Consider the following 25,006-nt stretch of genomic DNA (forward strand, 5'->3'; position numbering starts at 1 on the left):
CTTAAAAAATAATGCATTCCTTTTTCCTTTTCCCATTCCCATTTTCAATTAGTGGCATAAGTTGCAAAGAACAAAAGGCAGCTTCTGGGCATCTTAGTGCTATGTCAGTCACCTGATTCTATGTCACACTATGTTAGAAAAAACCAAAGCTGGTGTGTAATGATTGCATCTATCTCTTTCACAAATTGTAAATGTTGTCATGATCTGCATATTGTGAGACGCAGCAGTTGTCAGGGCTTGTGGAAACTTGGCCTGAGAAATTGGTGACTTGAATGCCATTTTAGTTTTGGGCCAGGAGCTGTAAATTTATGATGCAGTCAGTTGTAGGATCTCTACTGGAGACCTGAAACAAATGTAGATACAGTATTCATCGCATAATCGGGACAGGTTGGGAGTAGCAAACACGGCCCCTTTAAGCGAGGTGCCCAATTTCGCAGTGAGCACTCGCCATACACTAACGGCATACGACATGTACATGTAGTGCACACACACACACACACACATGCATACTGACATACTGTACATGTACATGAATACACAACCACGCTACCCCTCTCGGCGCGACACTCTAGCTCATTCAAAACTGAGGAAGATTGTTTGTTTTGTTTGTTTGTTTGTTAATTTCCATCTGCGAAGATGGCTGGATAGCCCATATTCAGCTACGTTAAGCTGGTCTTCCATGGGGTCCAGTTGGATGTGAGGTGGGACCACTTCACCGGGTTAGACACCCTGCTCTTTGCAATGAATGAATGAAGCGGGATCTTTTACGTGCATGAGTTATTACTCTCTCATACACGGGACCTCCATTTTATGTCCTATGTTTTGCCTCTTGCTAGAGGGGACGGTATGTTTACACACAACATTGCTCAGTCCGGACTCGGGTTCGAACCCGGGCCGCGTGATCGTGAGGCAGATGCGCTACCGACTGAGCCAACTCACCGCGTGACGTACACACAGTCACAGATCACAGTGTATTGAAAGTTGAAACACTCAGAGACGAGGAATTTGGACTTTGCCCTCAAAGTGTTTGACTGAGATTAAACAACATACACAGCCTGAGCTGTGTGAGCGAGGCATGTTTTTCCATTGGATGTGAGTAGGAATTGCAAGCGAGCACATGGCTTTGCTTATGTAGGGGAGAGGAATGTTCGCGAAAGCATGTGTTTCGCAATGGCATGGATACTTATACACGGCGCTTTCGTGGCTATGCATGTACGTGTACTGGATGGACGGAGGTCAAAACACACCAGTCCGAATCTTTGAAATATTGTTGTGGTATTTTGGTAGATTTTTTGTGTAAAATATCAACAAAATCAAAGATCGTTTGAAGAAAAATTGTCCCATTTATCAGAGGTCCCCGCCCGATTATCCAGCGAAAATAACATGCATTGGAAATGTTTCTGGGAAGCGTTTGTCATTTAAGCGAGGTTCCCGATTATCAGATGCCCGATTATGCGATGAATACTGTGCTAAAGTTTTTTCTTTATTCTTCCTCTCTCTCTCTCTCCTCCAAGGGTTGGCTTGGACCTCGTTGAGGGCATTGTGAAGGACAACAGGGCCTGTGGTGTGTTGGAACCAGCCATATGCAAGATTAAATGTCTCAAGTTTGCCACAGAGGCAGCAATCACCATACTTAGGATTGATGACCTCATCAAGCTGGCTGCAGAGCAGGAGTCTGGACCACCAGGCCACCCTGGGATGCATTAGTAGGATTTGGAGGTCTGCTTATTCAAGCTGATGTGTCATAGTGAAGGGAATGGGGTGGGTGGGGGCAACCTTCCCATGAAGGTGACTGTAGGAAGTGGATTCACTAGTGTGATACGCATTCAGGGGATTAACAATCTTCAAGGTAGCTTTCTCTGTGGCTGGTATTTTGTTTTGCAACACTGTTAGCAACATGAATATTTGCTTGTTAAAATAATTTGATGTAACACACTTGTGTATATGTGTGATGCACAGTTAATTCAAGAGATGATAATACTGAATCCTCCAAATCCCATGTAGATTCGTTGAAGTTGATAGCTTGGTTATCAATTGTCAGAAATGAACCCCAAAGCAGTAGCTTATTATGACACTCTTCTCTGCTGAATGTGGGTAACATGCTCAAAGCATGCCGCTTCATTGTCCACAGAAATATAGGAGAGTATATTACTTTGACAAACTCTGTTGGCTGATTATGTGGAATCACAATGTAGCCATTTTTTTATCCTCCGCACTAGATTTTCTCTTTTTGTGGATTGGGCCTGCAAGTACAGATAATAATAATAATAAAAAAAAAGACTATTAAGTGCTTTCTACTATAATATAATTAGTTAAATAACAAAAACAAACTTATCTGTAATTATCACAAATGTCCACTATGGGTTCTTCTGTTGTTGTTGTTGTTTATTTAACATAAGCTCATCCATTGCTGTGTCTTTACTTAATTGATGTTCACTTCTGTTTTGTCAACCACATGTGACATTTTTTAAAACCTGTGGTGTTCCAGAAGTCACAGCCCCCCTTTTTTTAACAGGAGCTTCTTGTTCCATGAAACCGACCAGAACTCAAGCTGCTGTAAAGCTGTGTGTGCATCCAACACAAGGCAGCATTCTATTTAGACAAGCATGGCTTCATGAACCAAAGCTGTTGTTTTGATCATATCCTAAATAGCTACTCTTGGTGATCACTTTCGATCTGCATGTTTTGAGATGGTCCTAACCACCTTGCTGTTCAATATCCATCTTGTGCAGCAAACTTTATTTCTTTTATGATAGTCTAACATTTTATAGTGGATGACTCATGTTGGAAACAGTGTTAATACAGAGGGAAACTCGATATAACAAACAATGCTATGAGATATCAGTTATTTGTGAAGAAACTTTCGCAGTCCAATTTTCTTTTCACACTAGTCTATGTATAATGCTACACTTATAGCGAGATCAGCTGTTATAAGATAGCTGTTAAAATGTGATAAATTGGGTGACTTCAAAACAAAGAAAAACATACATGTAGTTTAATATTCAAACATGTTGTAGTGAGGTAAAGCTTTTTAAACTGTGTGATCATATGTGAAGATTCTACAGCTCAATGCAACACAAACCGTGTCTTGCACATGTTTCCTATTCTACATCGCACTCCAGCTAGGCTGTGTATGTGTGTGTGTGCATGCTGTATGTATACATGCACAGAGTGTTCTGGGTTACAGCCCGCGTACAGCCCTATGTGTACATGTATCATCATTACACAGCAGGTGTGAGGCAATCTCCTTATGTTGTGATTGGCTTTTTACCAGGGCATTCCCAATCTCCACACATGCATGCATAATGTACGTGTACATTAACATGAAATGTCACACAGTATTATGCATAACATGTTCAAATCTTCCCCACATAACACATGCTTGCCAGAACCATCAAATCATATGTGCACAGACAATCATGGCACGATTGTCTCCATAATAACTGTTAACTATACATTTACAAATCGAAACATTCATTAAAAAAAGAATACACACATTCTTGAAATCATACATTGTATTTCAGTGGTGAAAAACATTTCTTTTTTACACATAAGGTGAGTAATTCTCTCACACACATTGCAACGTTATCAGTATTAATTGCAATGTGATCTGTAGTCCTACATGTACAAATTAATGTTTGTAGATTTTTTTTTTTTAATGCTAACTGATATAACAAGATACCAGCTCTAACAAGGAAGACTGCTTGGTTACAATCTCACTGTTATATCGAGTTTCCACAGTATATCCAGCACCAAGGTGAATTTAAGTACTGCACACAGATCATTCCTTCTCTTGTTCAGTATGTTATGATAATACATTGCTTATTTGTAGCGCATATCACTCCGGTATTATGTATGCACATTAAGGGAGAGGACTGAAAATGGTTATTCAACCTTTGAAGCTGTCCATGTCAATGAGATAGAAAACTTGGCATTCCTCTACTGAAAGACATACTGGTAGTAAAGCAAGAACAGATTCACTGTTGGCATTACTAAAGTAGGGCATAAGGTATCTCCTTTCCTGCTCTCTCAGGGCAAGAGAAGCTGTGAAAGGCTGCCTAAAGTTCTTTTGACTTTGTAAAACAAATTGTTTGGTTGATAATTTAAAAAAGGGAGATAAAGCAGGCATATTTCTTTCAAAAAAGTTTAACACAGCTGCAAGCTGTGGTCATAAACTGTGAAACGAAATTTTCGCATACATGAAATTTCATGAAATTTATGAGGAGCCAAGATTCACTGAAGCAAAATGCATGCAAAAATGTTAATGCATACACAATGCATTGAATGCTAGGGGCAATTTGCGAAAGTTTCATGCAGTGATAAAGGATGTTGGCTCCAATTTTAAAAAGTTTCATGCTATGAAAAAAGGCAGTCTGCTCCAATTCACGAAAGTTTCATACAGCGAATGTTTCTGGTTTTACACTACACTAGTGGCTTTCAGGTCATGTTTACTTATTACCACTGTCTTGTGTACCTGAAGATTTTGTGCCGAAGGGAGGGTTTTTGGTATGTGTGCTCTGTGACTTTTGGTTTTAAAAGAACATGACAGCAAGTTGTGCTCTCCTTTCAGCAACTAAATTGTACCAGAAAACAGTTCTTGTCAGGCTCTGCAAATGGAAAAGATATTTAAATGACTCCACATGATGAAGTCCCCGTCATGCTTGAACAGCCTGCTATATCATTATCCCAAGCATGCCAAGTTGTTAATTGACTACAATTAGTGAGGATAGTATCAATCCCCCCCCCAAGAAAAAATACATATAAAATAAGAATTTAAGTAAGTAAACATGTTAGATTACTTGTTGTAGTGCTGTGTTGTGTGAGTAGCTATTTAAAATATTGCAGAAATGTCATTTTCAAAGTACTCTTGAACATGCACATAATACTCCTTTGTTTTGTGTGATGTGTGCAAAATCAGATGCATTTACTGTTACACCTTTTCTTACTATTGTTTTGAATACATGAACATTAATAAAATGATCAAATTGAGGAGACTACCTGTATATACACTTTTTGTCAGTTCTTGTTGATTTAATTTCCAGATTTACAAAGTTAATACCACATGAAAAATATTTGATATTGCAGCAATACTAATTATCATCTATATAGGAAGATTTAGCGGCGCATTAAAAAGGCATATTTTTGTCCACTCGATTTTCACTGTGCAGTACGAGAGTGTATTGAATGAAATGCATAGATCAATGTTTTAATTCCTCTTAGACCATGCAATAATACACTGTATTTTGTCTCATCTTTTGCACAAACTCGTAATTGTTACAATTCACAAGCATGCAAACATCTGGTACATACGCAAGAACAGTGCCAGTCGCTCCTTTTTCAGGGCAGAGTTGACTTCAAATTCTAGGAGAAGTTTGGTTCCTTTTTACAGTTTATGCCTTCTCTAGATAATGCTTATGTATAGATGATAATAATTATATTGGATGGCTTTACTAGTAATTCATAGAATACCAGGGAATATTGCACTCATTAAAAGGGCCAATATTTCCTGGTATCCCATTCATTGCCATCCAATATGATATAATTGCCATATATATATTTCTCTCTGTATGCTGTATAAGTTTAGAATTTTTAGATGTGAATGATTATTCAGTATATCCAACAGACATGAGGTGAGAAAGTACAAAGGCAATTGTGTCAAAAGTTTCACCATATTCCATCCCTAGCTCCGCAGACTTTCAATAAATACTTGGTTTCTGATAGCCATATGACATCTATTATGTGGCCAAGCTGTTAAATACAATGAGCAACAAATTCCTGTTCAAGGAATAAATTATTATCATCTCCCAAAGGTGAAAAGTTGAGTGTATGCTAGTTGCGTTTCATGCTTCCACAAATAACCTTCTTGGCAGCGGCATTCAATCTTGAGTCCTTTTAATACACTGTGATGAGACATCAATTCAAGGAGCAAAGGACTAATTGGAGACTATTGTGGCTCGTAACATGTAGTTGAAACAAAACGTCTAGGAGAATGTCCGACAAATTTAATACTGTATGTACACCAAATCTCGAAAATACAGGTCTGTACTCAAGTAATAGAAGGAGACATTTTAATGCATCTTCCAGTTGGTGTAGTTATCACAAAATATATCATGGATATGTCATTTTGTCTACAATATTGCCCAAATGACAAACAACGAACAATGTTAACACTGTGTGATCCGTCTTGTCTTTAAACTGAAACTCCATTCTGTCTTCTGTATCACTTTCATAGACAGAGTAAAAAAAAATAAGTTGAACAGAATTGTAGAAATTTTATTCAAATGGGACATAAGGATAATTTTACATCTTTACAAAACAGACATGCCTGTTGCAACAATATATGATTGTACACTTTGTAATGCAAATAAGATGATGTAATAATGGGCCAAATGCATAAAACTAGCAATTGCTTGTAAGCAGTTGCTTCAAGCACAAGCACAAGCTTGTTTATAGAAAGATCTAGCTCAAGCAATTGCTTAAATCCTTATGCCTAACCTTTTGCTTGTGCTTATACCTTTCGCTTGTCCTGCACAAGCAATTGCTTGCGTTTTCAACAAAAGGGATGTCACGCCTGTGCGAACACAAGAACAAAGGCGGGTGTGACAACATGTATTAGAAAGGGTGTGTGTGTGTGAGAAAACATTTCCTGACATAGCAAAAGAGCTATTTAATGACGCTCATAAATGCACACACACATACTGGCTGATTCCCATCACTGCTATAGTAGCCCAGATCTGCCAGGTAGGTTGCACATGGAGAGGGGTCCCCTCGCTCTCCACAGATGTCAGACATCCTACCTATTTCTTATCACATTTGCATTCTAACCACTGGACATTCCCCATTGTTAAAACAAAAAACAAAAAAGTTTCTTACACTGCTTCTCAGGAGGAATTTCTTGTAGATTTTAACTGCTCCTGCACAAGTTTGGTCTTTCTTTTATGAATATGAAAATGATACTTAACCCTATTTCCACTGGGGGGGCAATTTGCCGCCCCCCCCCCCCTCGACGTTTCGCGTGATTATTCCGCAAAGCGTGATGCTCTCGCCGCGACATGTTATGACATTTCTTTCAAGTATCGCGCAACTTTTGAGACCAAATTTGTTGCTCCAGGGCATACCGCTTTGAAGCCACGCCCCTTTGAAAAAAATTCGTCGACCCCAAAATTGCTCAAAAACATGATTTTGTGTACAAATCCAATGTAAATTGTGTTTTTGCAATTAATTCATATAAAGATAAGTATTTTTACTTTCAATGGCTGATAATGATTTATTTTAGCCTGATTATGCTTTAAAAACTTTCTGCGACAAATTTTGACGAAAAAACAAAAACAAAGTTTTAAAAAAACCAAAGAAATTCATAAGAAATTCAATAAACAATAAAATACATAAGAAATAATTATGAAACCGAATTTTTGCTTCAATATTATTGTTGAGGATATTGAAAAGAATATGTTCAGCAAAAATTAGAAGTCCTGGAGCTTTATTTTTTTTAATTTACAGGCAAAAAAATATATATATTTTTGCATAAATTAACATAGATTAATCAATATAAAATACATAAATGAAAATTTGAAAAATCTAACTTTGCATTCTTGTAGATTACATTGGCCTCTACCTTAGTGCAAATTTTCGCGAGGATCGCCTGATCCACGACCGAGATCTGAAGATCAGGGGGGCATTTCATGAAGGAACTTGTCGGATAAAATGTCCAACAAGTCAATTATATCCGACAAGTTCAGAGAAATCAGCCAATCAGACTAAAGAATTTCTCAAAACTTGTCGGATAGAAGAGACTTGTCAGATATTTTATCCGACAAGTTCCTTCATGAAATGGTCCCCTGATCAAACATTCATTGTTAAATAATGATATACACTGTGCATATCTTCAAAGGTGGATTTGCATAGACATTCAGGAGACTTGGTTGAGACGTAGATATCATCTCACCTTACTCGGCATTTGTGTCTGGACTGATGTCAGTTGAAAGAAAATTGATTATATTTTCAAATTTCCTAACCATGTCATTTATATCCAATTTTAACAAAACTTCTGTTCTGGTTGTTTGGTTTTGCTTTAGTCACTTTAAGTTACTGTAAACAAGGAGTGACCTCAATGATTTAAGGACGAATATTGAGTTTGAATATGACATATTATAGTAATACGTGCACATTTACACACTATGTACAAAATAAGTTTGAACTTGTGGCATGAAATTGACACATTCGTTCCAAGTTTATCGGTATGATTATCAGCACTAGGAAAAAAAAGTATTTGCTAATTCAAATTCATCTTGAGAAACTTCACTGACTTGAGCACATTTTTGAAAAGGTAAGAATTTTATCAGATTTAGTATAATCAGCATGAGTAGGTTAAGATTGAATATGACATCTAATCCAAAGGAAGACTGCAGATATTGAACAGTTTTCTATTTATAACTGATCAGACGCCATGCATGAACGTCAAAATGAATTTTTTAGCTACTGACAAAAGCTTAAAATCACTACTAATTGATTCCCTTCAAATGACCTTGCCATGAACTTTCATGGCTGCTAGTTACGGATTATCTGGAGTGCCTGGATGGGAGGGAAAAAATGAAAATAAGAAATATCGAAAGTTCCTGGATGCATTAAATCCGACAGACACTCACTACCGCAGAGCATTTAGAGCTGATGATTATAGCAGATGAGGCAGCTCAGTGATCTATTCGTCATCAGCGATGCAAAGAGGTAGGTTAATGGATGGGCTCGTTACACAGCCGTCAAATGGAGTGTGAAGAGAGATAATGAAATGTCGAAATGGCGACTAATCTTGCACCAATATACTGACGTGTCTGGGCCAGATGAGTGTGGTATGAGACGTTTACGCAATCATACATGTTTTTTTTTTTAATCATAATAAATACATCGTACATCATAAAAAGCATCGATGTCATGGACCACATGCTGATCTTGAAGAAATGTTAAACACCCCACTGGAATGACCCGTGGTTACATACATTGTACAGGAGTAGACATTAGGGAGACATTAAGAAGAAGTGAAAGATTCAAATGATCCAGTTGCACAAGTAAGATATTAACCCTTAATACATCAAATAATTACTTGTACATGATATCATATTATACATATACCAACTTGCTCTTATGTTCTGATTTCTTTTATCATCACAATTCATCTGGTATCATGGCGATCTTTCAGACATCTAATTTCCCGTGGGATCTCAAGAGCAAATGACATTTTTGAAATACAAAAGTGAATGCAATACTGTCTGAAAGACATCTATGTATATCCATATGTCCTTATCTCCATGTCTTCGTTCACTTCTCTTATTGCGGTCCAAATAATGACGGCCAGAATAAAAGAAACAAGGATGATATGCTGATCGTATGGTTCCATCAATCGCTTCACGTGTTCTCTGCATCATAACGCAGCTCTACATGCTGACATGCCCGTTTGACTGCGAAATTGCTTGCCGCTCGCTGATATTTATCATCAGCACCAGCGTCAACAAGTACGGTCGCTTCATTTCTACTGTTTGTGTCCACCGAGTGCACAAACAGTCTGTTCTTCACTGTTTTCAGTTTCATATATGGAGTTCCTCGTAGTCCGAATCAGCATCCCATACGACGGAGATAGGGGATCGCTTTTGAGGCGAGTTGTTGCTTAAAACTGCCAATTCATATTGCGGCAGAGAGTTTGACTGTGAGACAGCGAGGTCATGGTACTCGTGGATCAGTTTTCGTGTGCTCCTCTTAGGCCTATTCGTGCCAAATCGAAGGGCGTCAGCGGTTTCGTAGAGGGGAAGTGCTGTTAGCCCTGACGGTCTAAGGTAGCCGGTATCATCCTGGCTTACGTTCAGGAAACCTCTACGAGTCGACCCATTTCTACTTAGGCTGCACTCCTCCACCTCTTCCCGAGTTTCGTTCAATTCGTCGACTGTTTTCGTGTTCGTTGTCGTCTGGAACAGGTCTATGTAGCCTCCGGTAGGGGCCACCGTATTGCCATTGACATGAATTTGCGGCCCAGATACGCATGGAATATTGGGGAGTGGCATTGTCGGTGTCAACGATTCCTTTCTCCTGTTTGAAGGGGACACCACTGTCGTCTCGGGGGTAAGCGATTCCTGTCTCCGCCCTGTGACAATCGCAGCTGGAACTTCAGGTGTGTTGGATACTTTCCTCTTCTTTTCCGGTGTGGGTGATTCTTTCTTTTTGCCCGTGGGTGTTACAATTGGCTGCTCAGGAGTGAGGGATTCTTTTCGTCTACCAGTAACGGGCATAACCGGTATATCGGGTGTCAGCGACTCCTTCCTCTTGTATAAAGGTAGTGGGATATCTGGTGAGGTTGAAGCTTTCCTCTTATCATTGGGCAAGAATATTTGGTTGTCAGGTGTGGCGGACTCCTTGCGTCGATTTAATGGCAGTGGGATGTCTGTTTGCACAGATTCTTTCCGTTTGCTGTTTGCAGGGTCGACTGTTGGAGCAGGACGAGCTGGTAATGTCTTCAAACTGCCACCAGCACCCCATCGGCTACCCTGGGCGCAACAGCTTGACCCTCGCTTTTGGTACGCCTGCTTTCCTGTGCTCTGGTCCCTGCTGTATTCGGTGGCTTTCTGGGATTCAGAGTACGTTAGGCTTTCAACGAACGAATCACAGGTATCCTCGTGGTCATCAGCGAAAAAGCCCTCATCCGGAACAATGTAGTTGTCGTCATCAATATGTCGACTCTTTCCCATTTGGTCCATCCTGATACAATTCTTGTATCTGCATTGGCCGTCAGCGTTGGATGCATCTCCACCTTTAGCATATTTTCGTCGACGCACGTTGGCCAGTTTTCTTCTGCTATGTTTGATTCTGTGAAGAGAAAACCAATCAATTAAAGGGATGTCACAGTCTCAGTTGAGATGGGGCTTCAGGTTTCTAACGTTTTTTATTTTTTTTTTCAAGATAAAGAGAAAACTCATGAAATATGAAAGAGCATAGAATTCTAAGAGGAATTGAAAGTTGATTTAATGAAGATTGGCTTTGAAATGGCTGAGATATCCAAAACAAAGCGATCGTAATAAAAGGTGGGACCCGTCTTTTAGTAGGATTGCTTTATTTTACTTTGTTTTTGGATATTTCAGCCATTTCAAAACCGATTTTCATCAAACTTTCCATTCCTCTTAGAATTATATGCTTGTTAGGATTTCATAAACGTGTTTTCCAAGTATCTTGCAAAAAGATAAAAGCTGAATCGTCACCTCAACCAATACTATATCATTCGTTTAATAAAGTGATGTGCCATCATGCAATCATATTATTGTGGATATTTCAATATGTAATTATGAAGCAACCGGCAAAAAAAAAAAAAAAAATGCTGCATCGTGACAGATGGGTTTAGCTTTATCACATACCAGTGACTATGTTATTTCAAACTTACTTAATTCTGAGGAGGACAAAGACAAGGAGATTCAGCAGCAAGATGACTACGATAATGCCCACGATGGCGCCGATAGTAGGACCCGATACTACGAGTAAGAACAGAATGTTTGATAGGCATGAAAAGTTACAAGTGATGTAAATGTAAAGCAATAATGTGGCAGGGTACATTTTGATTTGTGTTGGAAAAAAAAACCCAACATTTCGTCAAATGTAGTGGACTGCCAGCTCTTCGTGTTTCTGCCACAAACTTATGGCATCATCCCTGCTCACTTTGTTACCAAAAAAAAAAAAAAAAAAATCATCATTGTGAAGATATAAAATGGACATCATTGTTCCATGATTTTGTGACATCCCTATCCCTGTTCAGCGCCCGAATTACTAGTACTAGAATCTAGATAGTGTCTAATGATTCAAGTATGTTACAATTTTAACAACCATAGTTTGAAGGTTGTATTGAGCACAATTGCAAAATTCTAAATAAATTACAAATTAAGATTTTGATGAATTTCCGGTACCTTGACCGCGAGGGCTGTGACATGTGAGAAACTGATCAGGACCACAAATTTAAATGGCAGTATCGAACTCACGCGCAATCAGCAGTGTACCATCACGGGGCTCGTTGCCTTCGGCCGTTGTGTGGGGTAAGGTGGTGGACGGAGACGTTAGCTCCTTTTGATCCGACGAAGGGGTCATCTCTCTCGTCACAAGAGGATCCTCTGGCAAAGACGGAAAGAGATGGGCATTAGGAACAAGAAGTCATGAACGTGCTATGGCGAATTGAGAGAGAGGACAATAGTGGAAACAAAACAATCCACTCCGACTATACAGCCCATCACCCTGGAAAATAATTACGTCTGTCCCTCTTTATCTATACGGAAAATTTGTGTCTGCAGAGAAGCTCATTTTTAACAGAACTGCCATGTGAATACCAACAGAATACGAATTGAATACTGAGTACTTTCGTACTGTCCAGGGGGGAAATCAATCATGTCCGATTTGACACCGGTATATATATGGTCTCCCAGTGGGCATCTGTACATAGTTGTTGTTAGAACACCATGCTATTAATCGTTATATGCTGTTAACAGGTTTGATTTTGTGTTGTGGATTAGTAGTAAGTGTGAGTTTGTAATCATTTAAATGTGATATTATCTCAAGGCAGAATTCACTTTGCTAAATGTGTCTTCTGACCAGCATGAAATAACCCTGCTTAGAGTGATGACGAGCAGTTATTTAAAACGTATTCATGTTGCCTTTATGATTGACTTAGTCATCTCCAGGTCAACAATTCGTCGGCATTCATCCGGACCGTCGAATATGCAATTTTCGCGTAATTTCAAGAAAATGGCGTTTGAAGTTTACCCTTTTTTTCGACCATGATTGCTACACTTTTATGTCTGGCATTTGCAATTATTTTTGTAATACGTAAGAGTTTAATTCTTACTCTAATGTGTGATGTATTCGTCGAATTGTTTTGTTGGAATTATGCGAGAAATCGCAAGAGATCTACATGTTTTGTTTTTGTTGTTGTTGTGTTTTTGTTTGTTTGTTGTTGTTTTTCTTTTTTGCAAAGACTGTTGTCATTTACCATGTATAGGACAGTTTTGTTGACCGCACGCACTGCACTTGCAGTCCACGAACCGTCGTATATCACTAAGATTACGTGCAAAATCCATGCGCCCGATATACGACGGTTTTTTGTTGGACCGCGCGCACTGTGTTTGCGGTCATCCGAACGAGGACGGCGTATCGCTGTGCTTTAACACACGCGCGTATGGGGAAATGAACAAAATGAAACGAAATGACTCTATAAAAGTGACAATTGCACAAAAATTACATCAAGTTAGAAGCTGAAAATTTAACGTGTATAACGGAATGTCCACTATCGAAATGACTGAAAATCTCAAAATCGAAAATTTGACCGAAAATCGGTATATACGACGTTTCTGATGACCGCCAAGGAATTTATGAAAGAATCCTGGTATTACTTCTAGTATTGTTGATACATTGGTGTGATAAGGAATAGTAGGCCCTATATAGAATTAGCACTGTGAGTACACTTTGATATTGCACGGAAGTCCTAAGATGCGGCTATTATGAACACCCTGCGAGTAACCACTATTATTTTCTGTGTGTATATTATTTTGTTTGCATGTGTTTTGACTTTTCTTCTGTGTCGTTTATTCCCCCTTTTTGAAATAGAAGTGAAAATATTCTAGCAGCAAGCACAAACTGTAATTCAAGCATACGTTACATGATCTTGACTGTCATAACGCGAAACAATCAAAATCTAAATTCATACAATTCTCTAAGCTTTGATATCACTGCAGAAACAAGTTAGCTCCTGTACCTTTTGAAGAAGTGTAATCTGCAAATCATAAATTTCATACGTACTGAGATCCAAGATGGTAATGACCCGGATGTTGTCGATAGCCACACTGGAGCCAGGCATCCTATGAATGGCTTCTACCACCAACTAACATCACCGTTGGGAAGAAAGAAAGATAATGTCCCTCACATTAATTGTGTTTACGGTTTGTGGATTTCTGTGCGTTTCCTTTTCCATCTCTGCTTTCTAACGATTTTTACTATTGTATTTTCATCATCACTACTACAGCTTGTCATTATACAAATGATAAAAATAGTATTGATATTACCATAAGTATTGACAAAAATGACAAAAACAACATTTACAATCATCATCAGTTTTCTCATTCTGCCATCATTTTGCCGACATTATTACCATTGTCTTCTTTATTGTATAATCTTTGTTTATAGATCATTGCCTAATTTGCACGACAAAATGCTGTAGATATGCCCCTAGCTGGCTGTGCATCGGCTTCTCATTCAGCTGTCGATAATTAGTCTTGGATTTGCAGGTTTTGTTTATTTTTTGTTTTCATAAAAGACGCATCATAAAGAACTCCGATATAAAATCGCATGTCCAGTCACAACAGTCGTCGATTTTCACGCGCACATCAAGAGTTATGAGAGGATGCCGACCCTTGGTACAATCGTACATTGCATGTATAGGAACTACAAAAAGTACACCAATACCGATACATACTTATTTACAATCAAAAGACTTTCGCGGAAACTAAGTTAATATTTGGTGAACGTCATATCCAAAGTACAATATATAGTTCATCGACGTGTACCTCAAATGTCTTGTTGCAGGTAATCGGAAAATCCACTTCTTGCCATGCAGCCGTCTTCCCTTGCAGCGACCAGCTAATTTCGTCGTCGCACCCACGTACTTTCAGAGTTGGCAAATTATCAGCCTTCGGTACAGGGTGGAGATGGGTCCATAGGTAAGCACTGAAGCTTAGCCGACCACGACCACTTGACAGCACGAGACTCGGCGAGGTGATCATGACCCGGAAGCTATAGAAGTACTGTCCAGATTGGTTCATCGATCTGGTAAAACCATAGGAGCCTGCCGTGAAAGACCGTGGAAAAGTTAGAGCAAAGGATGTTGCAATAAGGAAAGAAATGTTCAGTTTCACGGTTATAATCGTTCAGAGGCAGAAGGGCGTTATCATTGTTCGAAGTTAAAGAATTAAAAAAAAAAAGCCTTTCTCCAGTGCTTTTGCAGATTACTGGAAACTATGAATTTTGTATTCTCAACAATTATATAGGCCTACTAGTATATATATATATATATTTTTTTTTTTTTAAATTTCAAAGATATCATGAAGCAAAAGGGGGGCACTTCCGGGTTTCATGGGCTAACAAAAAACAAAAACAAAAACAAAAAACCTCTTCTGAGCATGCGCAAAATCGCGTATCAAAGTCAATCTATTTTTTGCTCGCGTCGTCTTGAGTTTTCACTACGAGTTCTTAGCCACTTCTACGTCCGCTCAGTTCACGACGTTGAGAGCTACTTGATGCACGGACAATTACATGGGGGCGCCATTTTATTTTCTATAGGCATGATAGGTTGCGTCTCTGCGTGATCTAAAGCTACTTTTCAACACTACGCAGGAAGAAAGATGAACGTCCAACGCAATCGTCGTCTCAAACGTCCGCGCCGCAAATCTAAAGTTCCATATCATGAAATGAGGAGTTGTACGACAGCCCTATCACGTGATCGCGGTGGCTGTTGTGAGATGGGACACAATTTAGTTAACATTTAGAATGTCATATGCAGCGTTCCTGCTATTTGCTGGTTTATGCTCATTATTGCTTTGGCATCACTGCTTTCTGACATCTAAAATAACACATTTTTTTTTCTGCTTGCCTCCTTTGTGTACAGCCTTGAACAAACGAGGCCTTTGAAAAGTATCATTATAATTCTTATTTTTCTACTTGTCGATATTTGGCATCGTCAACCATACATTTCACAGCTATTACTGGCGCAACAAAGTTAATCATTTTCCTTCAACGTTTCTTCGCAATCTGTGATAGAGAGTCAAGACTTCCAAACTGGGAATGAAGAATTCGAAACGTCAATCCCATCAATCAGCTCTTCTCTTCACTTTATTGGCCACAAATTCATTACCAACGATATAGGTACATCTATTTCATCTGTCTGTGTCGTCTCTTGTTCTATTGCGGTCATTTGGTGGATTTATTTTTTCCTCGAAAAATGTGATTTGACACTCCTGCTGCCCCTCATGGGCGTACCAAACATAATAATCTCGCACCGCGATCATCTCAGTAAAGGTCACAGGCTGAAAAAGTCGGTTAAAGATATAGACGATTGATTAGTCGACTCTCTTCAGGAAAGGACACCATTTTCGTCGCAGAATCTGACACAAAATTGTCCGCTTCCATTTAATTCTGTCCCAGGTCAACTATTGTACATTAGAACCTGCTGGCCATAAGTTATTGTGAGACTGTGTGGTAGTAGGGAGAGAAAGGAGGGAGAAGAGGGATGAAACCCTAAGGTCTTCTTTAACAGATCAGTCCTTGATATCACTAACAGATCATAAAAACCAGTTAAGTCTCTCTTGTAAGATTGATGATAAGCATCTGGGTCTGGTTTACGCCCCAATACACTGTACTAGCTCTTTGGTACTGGATGTTTAATTATCTCGCGTACGGACTGTCGTTGTGTATCCGCCAACAATTTCATAATATTATGCCGTATAATACATGCACATTATCCGAGGCGAAGACCATAATTTTGACTGGAATTTATGCAAATCACGTTTTTCTCATCTTTCATTTTGTCTGCCATATTGCCGTCCTCTTGTCACGTTGTTTTGGATTCATTTGCAGCCGCATGTAAAGACCTATATCATGTCCACCCTCATGGGTCGGCAATATACGTGCTAATCTGTGATCATTACCGACGATATCAGATGCTGAGTGGATTTTGATAATCAAACAACCATGCAACAAATAGCATCCAGACAAACACGTATATAATAAATTCAGATACTAAGTACATGTACAATGCCTGTGAGCATATAAAGATCAATTGGCAAAACTCGACAACATTATGTAAGGAATTTTATTACTATTGACTTTGACGATACGCATGGAGAGAAGACATTTATTTAACTGAATGTAGCTAAAGTAGGGAAGAGTAAACTGACCTAATTCTATTCACCTCATGTAAAATATCTTCTATTGAAGAATGGTTTCAAATAGTATCGACGAAGAGCACATCAAGATCTAAAAAGATAAAAACGAAATCAATATCAACGAAGTAAATATAACAAATACGGAAACGTAGGAGTGTGAATGAAATAAACGTTTAAAGAAAACGAACCCAATAATAGCAATCACAAACGAGTTTGATGAAGAAGGTATATTTCGCCGATACTTTCTTTTCGATGAATGGTAATACTACGGGATTCGTCCTGCTGCATAATGGTGTAATGTCTGTGTACGATGTTATTTTCCGATCATCCCATTTGTATATCATATCGGGGTTTTTTTTTCTGTATCGTTTGGTCATGATAACATGATCAGGGTAAAAAAACAAAAATAGAACCATCCACGAAATATACGATCAAAATATGATGAAATTACATCTTAATGTAACTTGTATAATTACGGAATATAAATATAGTAATACGATAGCCCAGAATACACATTAAAAAACTTGCTGACAGGAAAGTTTTGACTGCCAGGACGTGACTAATACTCTCGCCTTGCCTTCTTATTCCAAGGGCTTGACAACAAAATCACGCAGTAGTGTACTTAAGAACCCGACTATCATGATGGGCGTGATAATTGAGCGTTGAAATTTTGGTGTTTTAATCGCTCGTGTGTTCTTGTTTCTCTGAGCACGTCGTTGAGTTGTGGGCTGTGAGTAAAACAGAGAGTGTGTCTCCCCATTCCTGGGTCAACGGCGTAGCCAGGATTTCATCTTAGGGGGGGCGGTTAGTCTGCGAGGGAGCGAAGCGACCGAGCCCGAGCGAGCGGAGCGAGCGAGGGGGGGGGGGGGGGGAGGGTGTGGGAGGGGGGTTTCCCCCCTCCCACGGTAAGAACTTTTTGCATTTGGATGTTGTAAATGGTGCAATTTGATGCATGTTTTTGCGCGTTTTATCGACGTCGAACAGTCCCACTTGTTTGTGGTAGCAGTTTATTTTGATGTAGATTATTATTGAACAATTTGCTTATAAAATGGTGTAATTTAGATACACTTCTTGTATTAATTCTTTTCACTGAATATCATGAACGCGACTGAACCCGAGCGAGCGGAGCGAGCGAGGGGGTAGGGGAGGGTGTGGGAGGGGGGTGTCCCCCCTCCCACAGTAAGAACTTTTTGCATTTTGATGTTGTAAATGGTGCAATTTGATGCATGTTTTTGTGCGTTTTATCGACGTGAAACAGTCTCACTTGTTTATGGTAGCAGTTTATTTTGATGTAGATTAATATTGAACAATTTGCCTATAAAATGGTATAATTTAAATACACTTCTTGTATTAATTCTGTTCACTGAATATCATGAACGCGACTGAACCCGAGCGAGCGGAGCGAGCGAGGGGGGAGGGGAGGGTGTGGGAGGGGGGTGTCCCCCTCCCACGGTAAGAACTTTTTGCATTTTGATGTTGCAAATGGTGCAATTTGATGCATGTTTTTGCGCGTTTTTTCGACGTGAAACAGTCCCACTTGTTTAAGGTATAGCAGTATATTTTAGTGTAGATTATTACTGAACAATTTGCTTTTAAAATGGTGTAATTTAAATACACTTCTTGTATCAATTCTGTTCACTGAATATCATGAACACGACTGAACCCGAGCGAACGGAGCGAGCGAGGGGGTAGGGGAGGGTGTGGGAGGGGGGTGTCCCCCCTCCCACAGTAAGAACTTTTTGCATTTTGATGTTGTAAATGGTGCAATTTGATGCATGTTTTTGTGCGTTTTATCGACGTGAAACAGTCTCACTTGTTTATGGTAGCAGTTTATTTTGATGTAGATTACTATTGAACAATTTGCCTATAAAATAGTATAATTTAAATACACTTCTTGTATTAATTCTGTTCACTGAATATCATAAACGCGACTGAACCCGAGCGAGCGGAGCGAGCGAGGGGGGAGGGGAGGGTGTGGGAGGGGGGTGTCCCCCTCCCACGGTAAGAACTTTTTGCATTTTGATGTTGCAAATGGTGCAATTTGATGCATGTTTTTGCGCGTTTTATCGACGTGAAACAGTCATACTTGTTTAAGGTAGCAGTATATTTTAGTGTAGATTATTACTGAACAATTTGCTTATAAAATGGTGTAATTTAAATACACTTCTTGTATTAATTCTGTTCACTGAATATCATGAACACGACTGAACCCGAGCGAGCGGAGCGAGCGAGGGGGTAGGGGAGGGTGTGGGAGGGGGGTGTCCCCCCTCCCACTGTTAGAACTTTTTGCATTTTGATGTTGCAAATGGTGCAATTTGATGCATGTTTTTGCGCGTTTTATCGACGTGAAACAGTCCCACTTGTTTAAGGTAGCAGTATATTTTAGTGTAGATTGTTATTAAACAATTTGCCTATAAAATGGTATAATTTACATACACTTCTTGTATTAATATTGTTCACTGAATATCATGAACGCGACTGAACCCGAGCGAGCGGAACAAGCGAGGGGGGAGGGGAGGGTGTGGGAGGGGGTGTCCCCCTCCCACGGTAAGAACTTTTTGCATTTTGATGTTGCAAATGGTGCAATTTGATGCATGTTTTTGCGCGTTTTATCGACGTGAAACAGGCCCACTTGTTGAAGGTAGCAGTATATATATTTTAGTGTAGATTATTATTGAACAATTTGCCTATAAAATGGTATAATTTAAATACACAGTCTTCTTGTATTAATTCTTGCACTGAATATCATGAACACTGTCTGTTCAGCAATAAAACAGAAAAAGCATGCATGCACACGAGGGTGTAGATAGGGGCATATCCCCTCCCACACGAAGGTGATTTTGCGTTTTCAGACCTGAAATTCAGCGATGTGGTGCACATTTTTGGTGCAATACTTTTTCATCGAAGTGTTAAAAGTGTGAATTTAGCTCTTATTCCGAATGTGCACCATCTGTGCGTATGTATAAAGTCTAGAGCTTAGGGGAAGGGGGATTCCCCCTCCCGCTCGCGGAGCTTTTGCGTTTATAGAATTGAAATAAAGCGATCTGGGTATAGCCACAGTCTACTTCTTTGCATGGCGGGGGGGGGGGGGGGGAGGGGGGAGCAGGGAGAAGGCGTGGGCGAGTGTTATCTCCACCCTTCCCTTCCGATGGAGCTTTTATCTTTTTAAGGTTGAAATTGAGATATCTCGTATACACATATTTTATGGAATCAACATTTGGGAAATCACTAACAAAAAAAAAAAAAAAAAAAAAACTGATGGGGGGGGGGACTGAGGGAGGAAAGGGTCGATTAAGAGGGGAAATTCCCCTTATGAAGGAACCTTCAGTTTTCGGAATATAAGTCTTGTGGACTCAGAATTATTCAGAATTTTTTGTAAATCTAAAAAGTGTACTTAGCTAGGGAAAGAGGCACAGAGGGGGAGGGTTTGGGAGGGGGATACCCCCTCCCAAGCACGAGAAATTTTGCATATTTTGAACTGAAATTCAACGATCTGGTGCACACTTTGAGTGAACTATTCAAAAAAATATCTTATTTGATGAAAGGTTGCAAAGGAGACCCGCTTCATGTGCATGCATACAGTATACACGCATTTTTTTTTCCGCCTCCCAAATCCCCGGTCCAAATCTTAGGGGGGGCGACCGCCCCCATCGCCCCCCCCTGGCTACGCCAGTGTCCTGGGTGGCTACTCGTCTTGCGATGGTAAAGTGACATGTTTGTTTGCAAGCAGGAAAAGGCCGATTTTATCACCCTATGCTTTCCAAACGGCTGTTCTAACCCTGTTTAGAAGCAACTGTTGCACCAGCTTGCAAGTATGCTCATGAGTGAGTTTTGTCGGTAACTGCTGACAAGCTTCATCCCTGGTGAGGCAGTTTTGTTTTGTTATAAACACATTATTAAAGGGGAATTCCAGTGAAGTTGAATGTTAGTCTGATAAGGAGTCAAATTTTCTTAGCACAACAATGAAAATTTAATCAAAATGGGAAGAAAAATAAGGAAGTTATGACATTTCGAAGTTTCGCTGGTTTTTGCAGGAAACAGTTCTTGTACAGTCAATACCAATATGCAAATGTGAAGTATATCATCTCCTCACATCTTGCCATGTAAATTTTGTTTATAAGATTTTGAAATTTCCAGTTTTTCATTCGAACGCGATTTCATCCCAGTATCAAATCGGTATAAATCTAACTGCTCATTATTTTGAGGTTATTCAACCAGGAATAGCATTTTTTTTTACACTTTGATAACAGAAGCATTGAACTGTAGTCATTTTTTTTGTACAACATTGTGAGTCGATAACATCATCAGCTCACTCATTTGCATATTATTAATATTAACTGTACGAAAACTGTTCTGCAGAAATTAGCAAAACTTTCATAACTTCCCTGATTTTAGTCCGATTTTGATCAAATTTTTACCGTCTTATTTGTACAATTTTACTTCTTCTTATCAGAGTATCTTATAACGGGACTGAAATTCCTCTCTAATGAAGTAAAGTAAATTATCATGGCGGAGGCAAACGAACGGTAGCGATGAGGTTTTTTTAGTACGGAAACAAGAGGAGGGAGAATGTTTGACGCCAATGTATATCAATTTCATTGTTTTAGTTATTGTTTTAGAGTAAAAAGAATCAACATTTCCATTGCCATCAATCCAATTATTGACGTATCTTACGAAGTCACATGATTTATCTGTTCTACCATTTATGTTTCATTTGCGTTGCATCAGGCTACTACATTGATGCAGTCATCAGAACAGTTCAAAATAAGCCTACTATATACGAATTATTGGAAAGTGGGATTAGAAACTTGCTAAAAAAACTATCAAAGAAAGTTAGATAATCTTATCATGACCCTATCTCTGTGAAAACCAAATACCCATTGCGCGCACCCCTATCATGAGTTGTTTGACCACAATGTGAAGAAATGAACGAGGGTGGGCTATACCTTCTTTTTCTGGTATAAGCGAGGAATGATAAAACAAATCCAGCTATCCATACTGTATGCTGGATAGTGTTGGAAGTCTGAGCAATTTTTGTGACATTATAGCCTCAAAAATGTATGATTGTGTTTGTCTGACATCAGGATCTACCCGTCACTGGACGATCCTTATAAGAGACACTTTTGAGGAATGTTAATTCAGTGATCTCAGCCCTTTACACTAAAACCAAACGCACGTCGTTGGTCTTAACCGCCCTTACAGGGTCGTCCATTCTTTTGGCTTCTTATTGATTAGGAAAAGAACGGTCTAAGATTTATCGCTGATAAAGTTGCACCACGACAAAAGGTTGTTACTAATGTGGACCAAACTTACACCTTGTAGGCCTATATACAATGTAGACTGCACATGACAAGCTCTTTGAAAGAATAATCACAACAATGACTGACGTTATTAGAATTATCTACATTTTCCTACAATCATCGCATTGTTTCTTGTCGTTTCACAACTAGCTAGTACATGATATTAATCAATTCACATGAATCAACCAAAGAGATGAACCAACATTCTCATCCAACCTGAACAATGAATTTATACCCCTGTGCGGAGAGCAGCAATGTGGACAAGACGCATTGCTAAAGGGCAAACGTGGGTTGGAACCCACGAACCCTAACCACGCTCATGTCATTCAGAGACGAGCGCTCTTATCCACTCGGCCACGACACCTCCACTGAAGTGTCAATGCGTGAAGAAGTTGTGCCTTGTAGTTTGTGCGCTTGCATGATGCTATAAAATATGAACGACAAATGAGCATTTTCAATTCCTTGACTTTACCACGATCCCGTTCTATAAACGTTTGTATGGCACTCTCCGCCTAAAATCTCTTGTGATTTTTTTTTCTCCCCTCACATTTTTTTCCATTTGGAAAAAAAAAGAACTAACCAAACAAACATGTAGGCCTACTTATATGGTGCCAGGGCAAGTCGACATTGACAGACTGGTACACAATAGATGACTTTTTCGCTGTAAATTTATATGCAAATCATTCTATGATATCAGTATAATTTTTGTTTTCTTCAATACTTATCTCCTTTTAGGTGCGTTTCGGTTGGCATAAGTCAAGCTATGGTTACTCGTGATTTTTATTGCAAATTCAACTTATGATAACATGTCCCCAAGATGTTTACAAACAATGTACACAGTGACAGCCACTCGGAAAGAAGTTCAACAGATTTAAGAATATGAAATACTAGTTTAATTCGTTTTCATATGAAGAAGAGAAAGCGAAGATTTATCACATAGACACAAGAAATCCTTTTCTTGGCTTTGTCCATTCTCAATAACCCCTACCTATTCCAAATCGATTCCTTCCGTTCATACAAGACGTCCCTCTGGGTTTTACTCTAAGAAGAGAGAGCACTGCCATCGTCTCTCCAAAAATAAACCCTGAAGTTGTCGCTCAAATTTTGCTGTTATGGCAACGATGACAACTCAGTGGCAAATGTTTAATGGAGAGGTTGCCGTGTGACGAGACAAATGTAGACCAAAGCGACCTCAGCCGGTATTTATAGCACACAAATGACCACCTGTCAGATTTAATTTGTGAGCTATAGGATTGAGGTAAGATGAAGTTTCGCATCAGATATTGTTGGCCACTCTTTGATATCCAATACTAGACACTACGATTAAAAAAAAAAAATGTGATAATACTTTTTTTTTTTCAACTGAGTCCATAGTGATCCTCCAAAACAAGATTGGAAGAGAGATAGAGAGACTGGTGAGACACTAGAGAGAAAGATAAACAAAATGAGAAGGTGATACAATGACTAGAAATTAAAACAATCCATTGCTCGGATTCAACCTCCTCTGAAAAAAAAAAGAAAAAGATGCCAACTACCAAGCTGCTTATGACATTTTATGCATCTAAATTGGTACAAATTGTAATTACCGGTTTCGTGGCTTTGATATGCTTGTAATAAAATGCAACACAGTGATTAATGTGCGCGTTTATGTGTTTGTGTCTTCGCATGTAAAAGTTAGAAAGCATGGTCATGCTCCCACAAAATCACCTTCACCGGTAAGTTGTGAAATGTGTATATCAATATCGTTACATAGCTATGTAGTGTCATTAATTAAGATTACATTTAATGAGTTTGAGGTGACAAGAAATGATGCCAAGTATCAAAACTCAACGCGATCGTAAAATTCGCGCTTAGCTTGCTCTGTGTTGTGGGCCGCTCCGATACAGCCCTGTCGCTATTTATACAGCGACTGGGCTGTGTACAGTTACCAAAAGCCCAGTGTGAAACCCCCTATGCCACTATCAGGACACCCTATACAATTACGCACTCTCTATTGGTTTGTAATAGATAACGCTGTTCATCTTGTCGGTCTCGTGGGCCTTCTTTGCCTTGTGTCGGTCTCGTGAGCCTATTTTGCATAATGTCGGTCTCGAGGGCAATGTTTGCGTAGTGTCGGTCTCGTGAGCCTTTTTTGTGGAGTGTTGATCTCATGAGCCTTATTTCGCGCAGTGTCGAACTCATAGACTGTATAAGTCGTGTGCCTATTTTACTTGATGTCAAACTCGTGGGCTTTGTTCACATAATGTCGAACTCGTGGGCTGTATGACTCGTGGGCTTTATGACTTATGGGCTGGATAACTCGCGGACTTTATGACTCGTGGTCGTCGGTCTCATGACGCGCACTCGAAATCCTGCATGTAGCGAGGCTAATGGTACTATTTACTGATAAGCAAGAAGAACTGCTTACTTTTGTTGTGTCATAGTTATCCCCCCCCCCCCCCCCATTCAAGAGAGCAGGCAATACTGAGTGAGTATTGCCTGTGAGCTTTTATCGTAGAACAAAAGACCAATACTATTTTCCCACTCCAACTTTCTGGGTATTCTCTCAAAGGAAAAGAAGAAGAAGCAAATAAAAAAAGTGCCTTTGGTGTCAACGTAGTAGGTCTATCCCCTTATTTGACGGTAACAAAAGACAGCTTGTTGGCATGTTCACTTCCAGGATGTGTCCCCAAGTGTTATGCACCAACAAAACAATCAGGAACAGACTAAACTCAAACACAGCGATACTCGAGTCTCGAGAGTTGTGTTGATCTACCT

General features: G+C 39.4%; 2 protein-coding genes across 2 annotated transcripts in view; one reads left to right on the forward strand and one right to left on the reverse strand.

The window, feature by feature from the left end:
- LOC140230918 (T-complex protein 1 subunit alpha-like) overlaps nt 1-1,744 on the forward strand; it is a 47,205-nt gene extending 45,461 nt beyond the window's left edge. Inside the window, exon 12 of the mRNA XM_072311057.1 lies at nt 1,515-1,744. Coding sequence (XP_072167158.1) covers nt 1,515-1,707 — 193 coding nt within the window. The 3' untranslated portion in view covers nt 1,708-1,744. The remainder of the gene's footprint in view (nt 1-1,514) is intronic.
- A 7,834-nt stretch (nt 1,745-9,578) lies between these two features.
- The window catches only part of LOC140231080 (uncharacterized), a 48,089-nt gene continuing 32,661 nt past the window's right edge, over nt 9,579-25,006 (reverse strand). Inside the window, exons 3-7 of the mRNA XM_072311232.1 lie at nt 14,577-14,854; nt 13,813-13,894; nt 12,006-12,134; nt 11,417-11,504; nt 9,579-10,848 (exon numbers count right to left, since the gene is read on the reverse strand). Coding sequence (XP_072167333.1) covers nt 9,579-10,848; nt 11,417-11,504; nt 12,006-12,134; nt 13,813-13,894; nt 14,577-14,854 — 1,847 coding nt within the window. The remainder of the gene's footprint in view (nt 10,849-11,416; nt 11,505-12,005; nt 12,135-13,812; nt 13,895-14,576; nt 14,855-25,006) is intronic.

The sequence above is a fragment of the Diadema setosum genome, chromosome 7 (genome assembly GCF_964275005.1).
Source record: "Diadema setosum chromosome 7, eeDiaSeto1, whole genome shotgun sequence".
Lineage (NCBI taxonomy): Eukaryota > Metazoa > Echinodermata > Echinoidea > Diadematoida > Diadematidae > Diadema > Diadema setosum.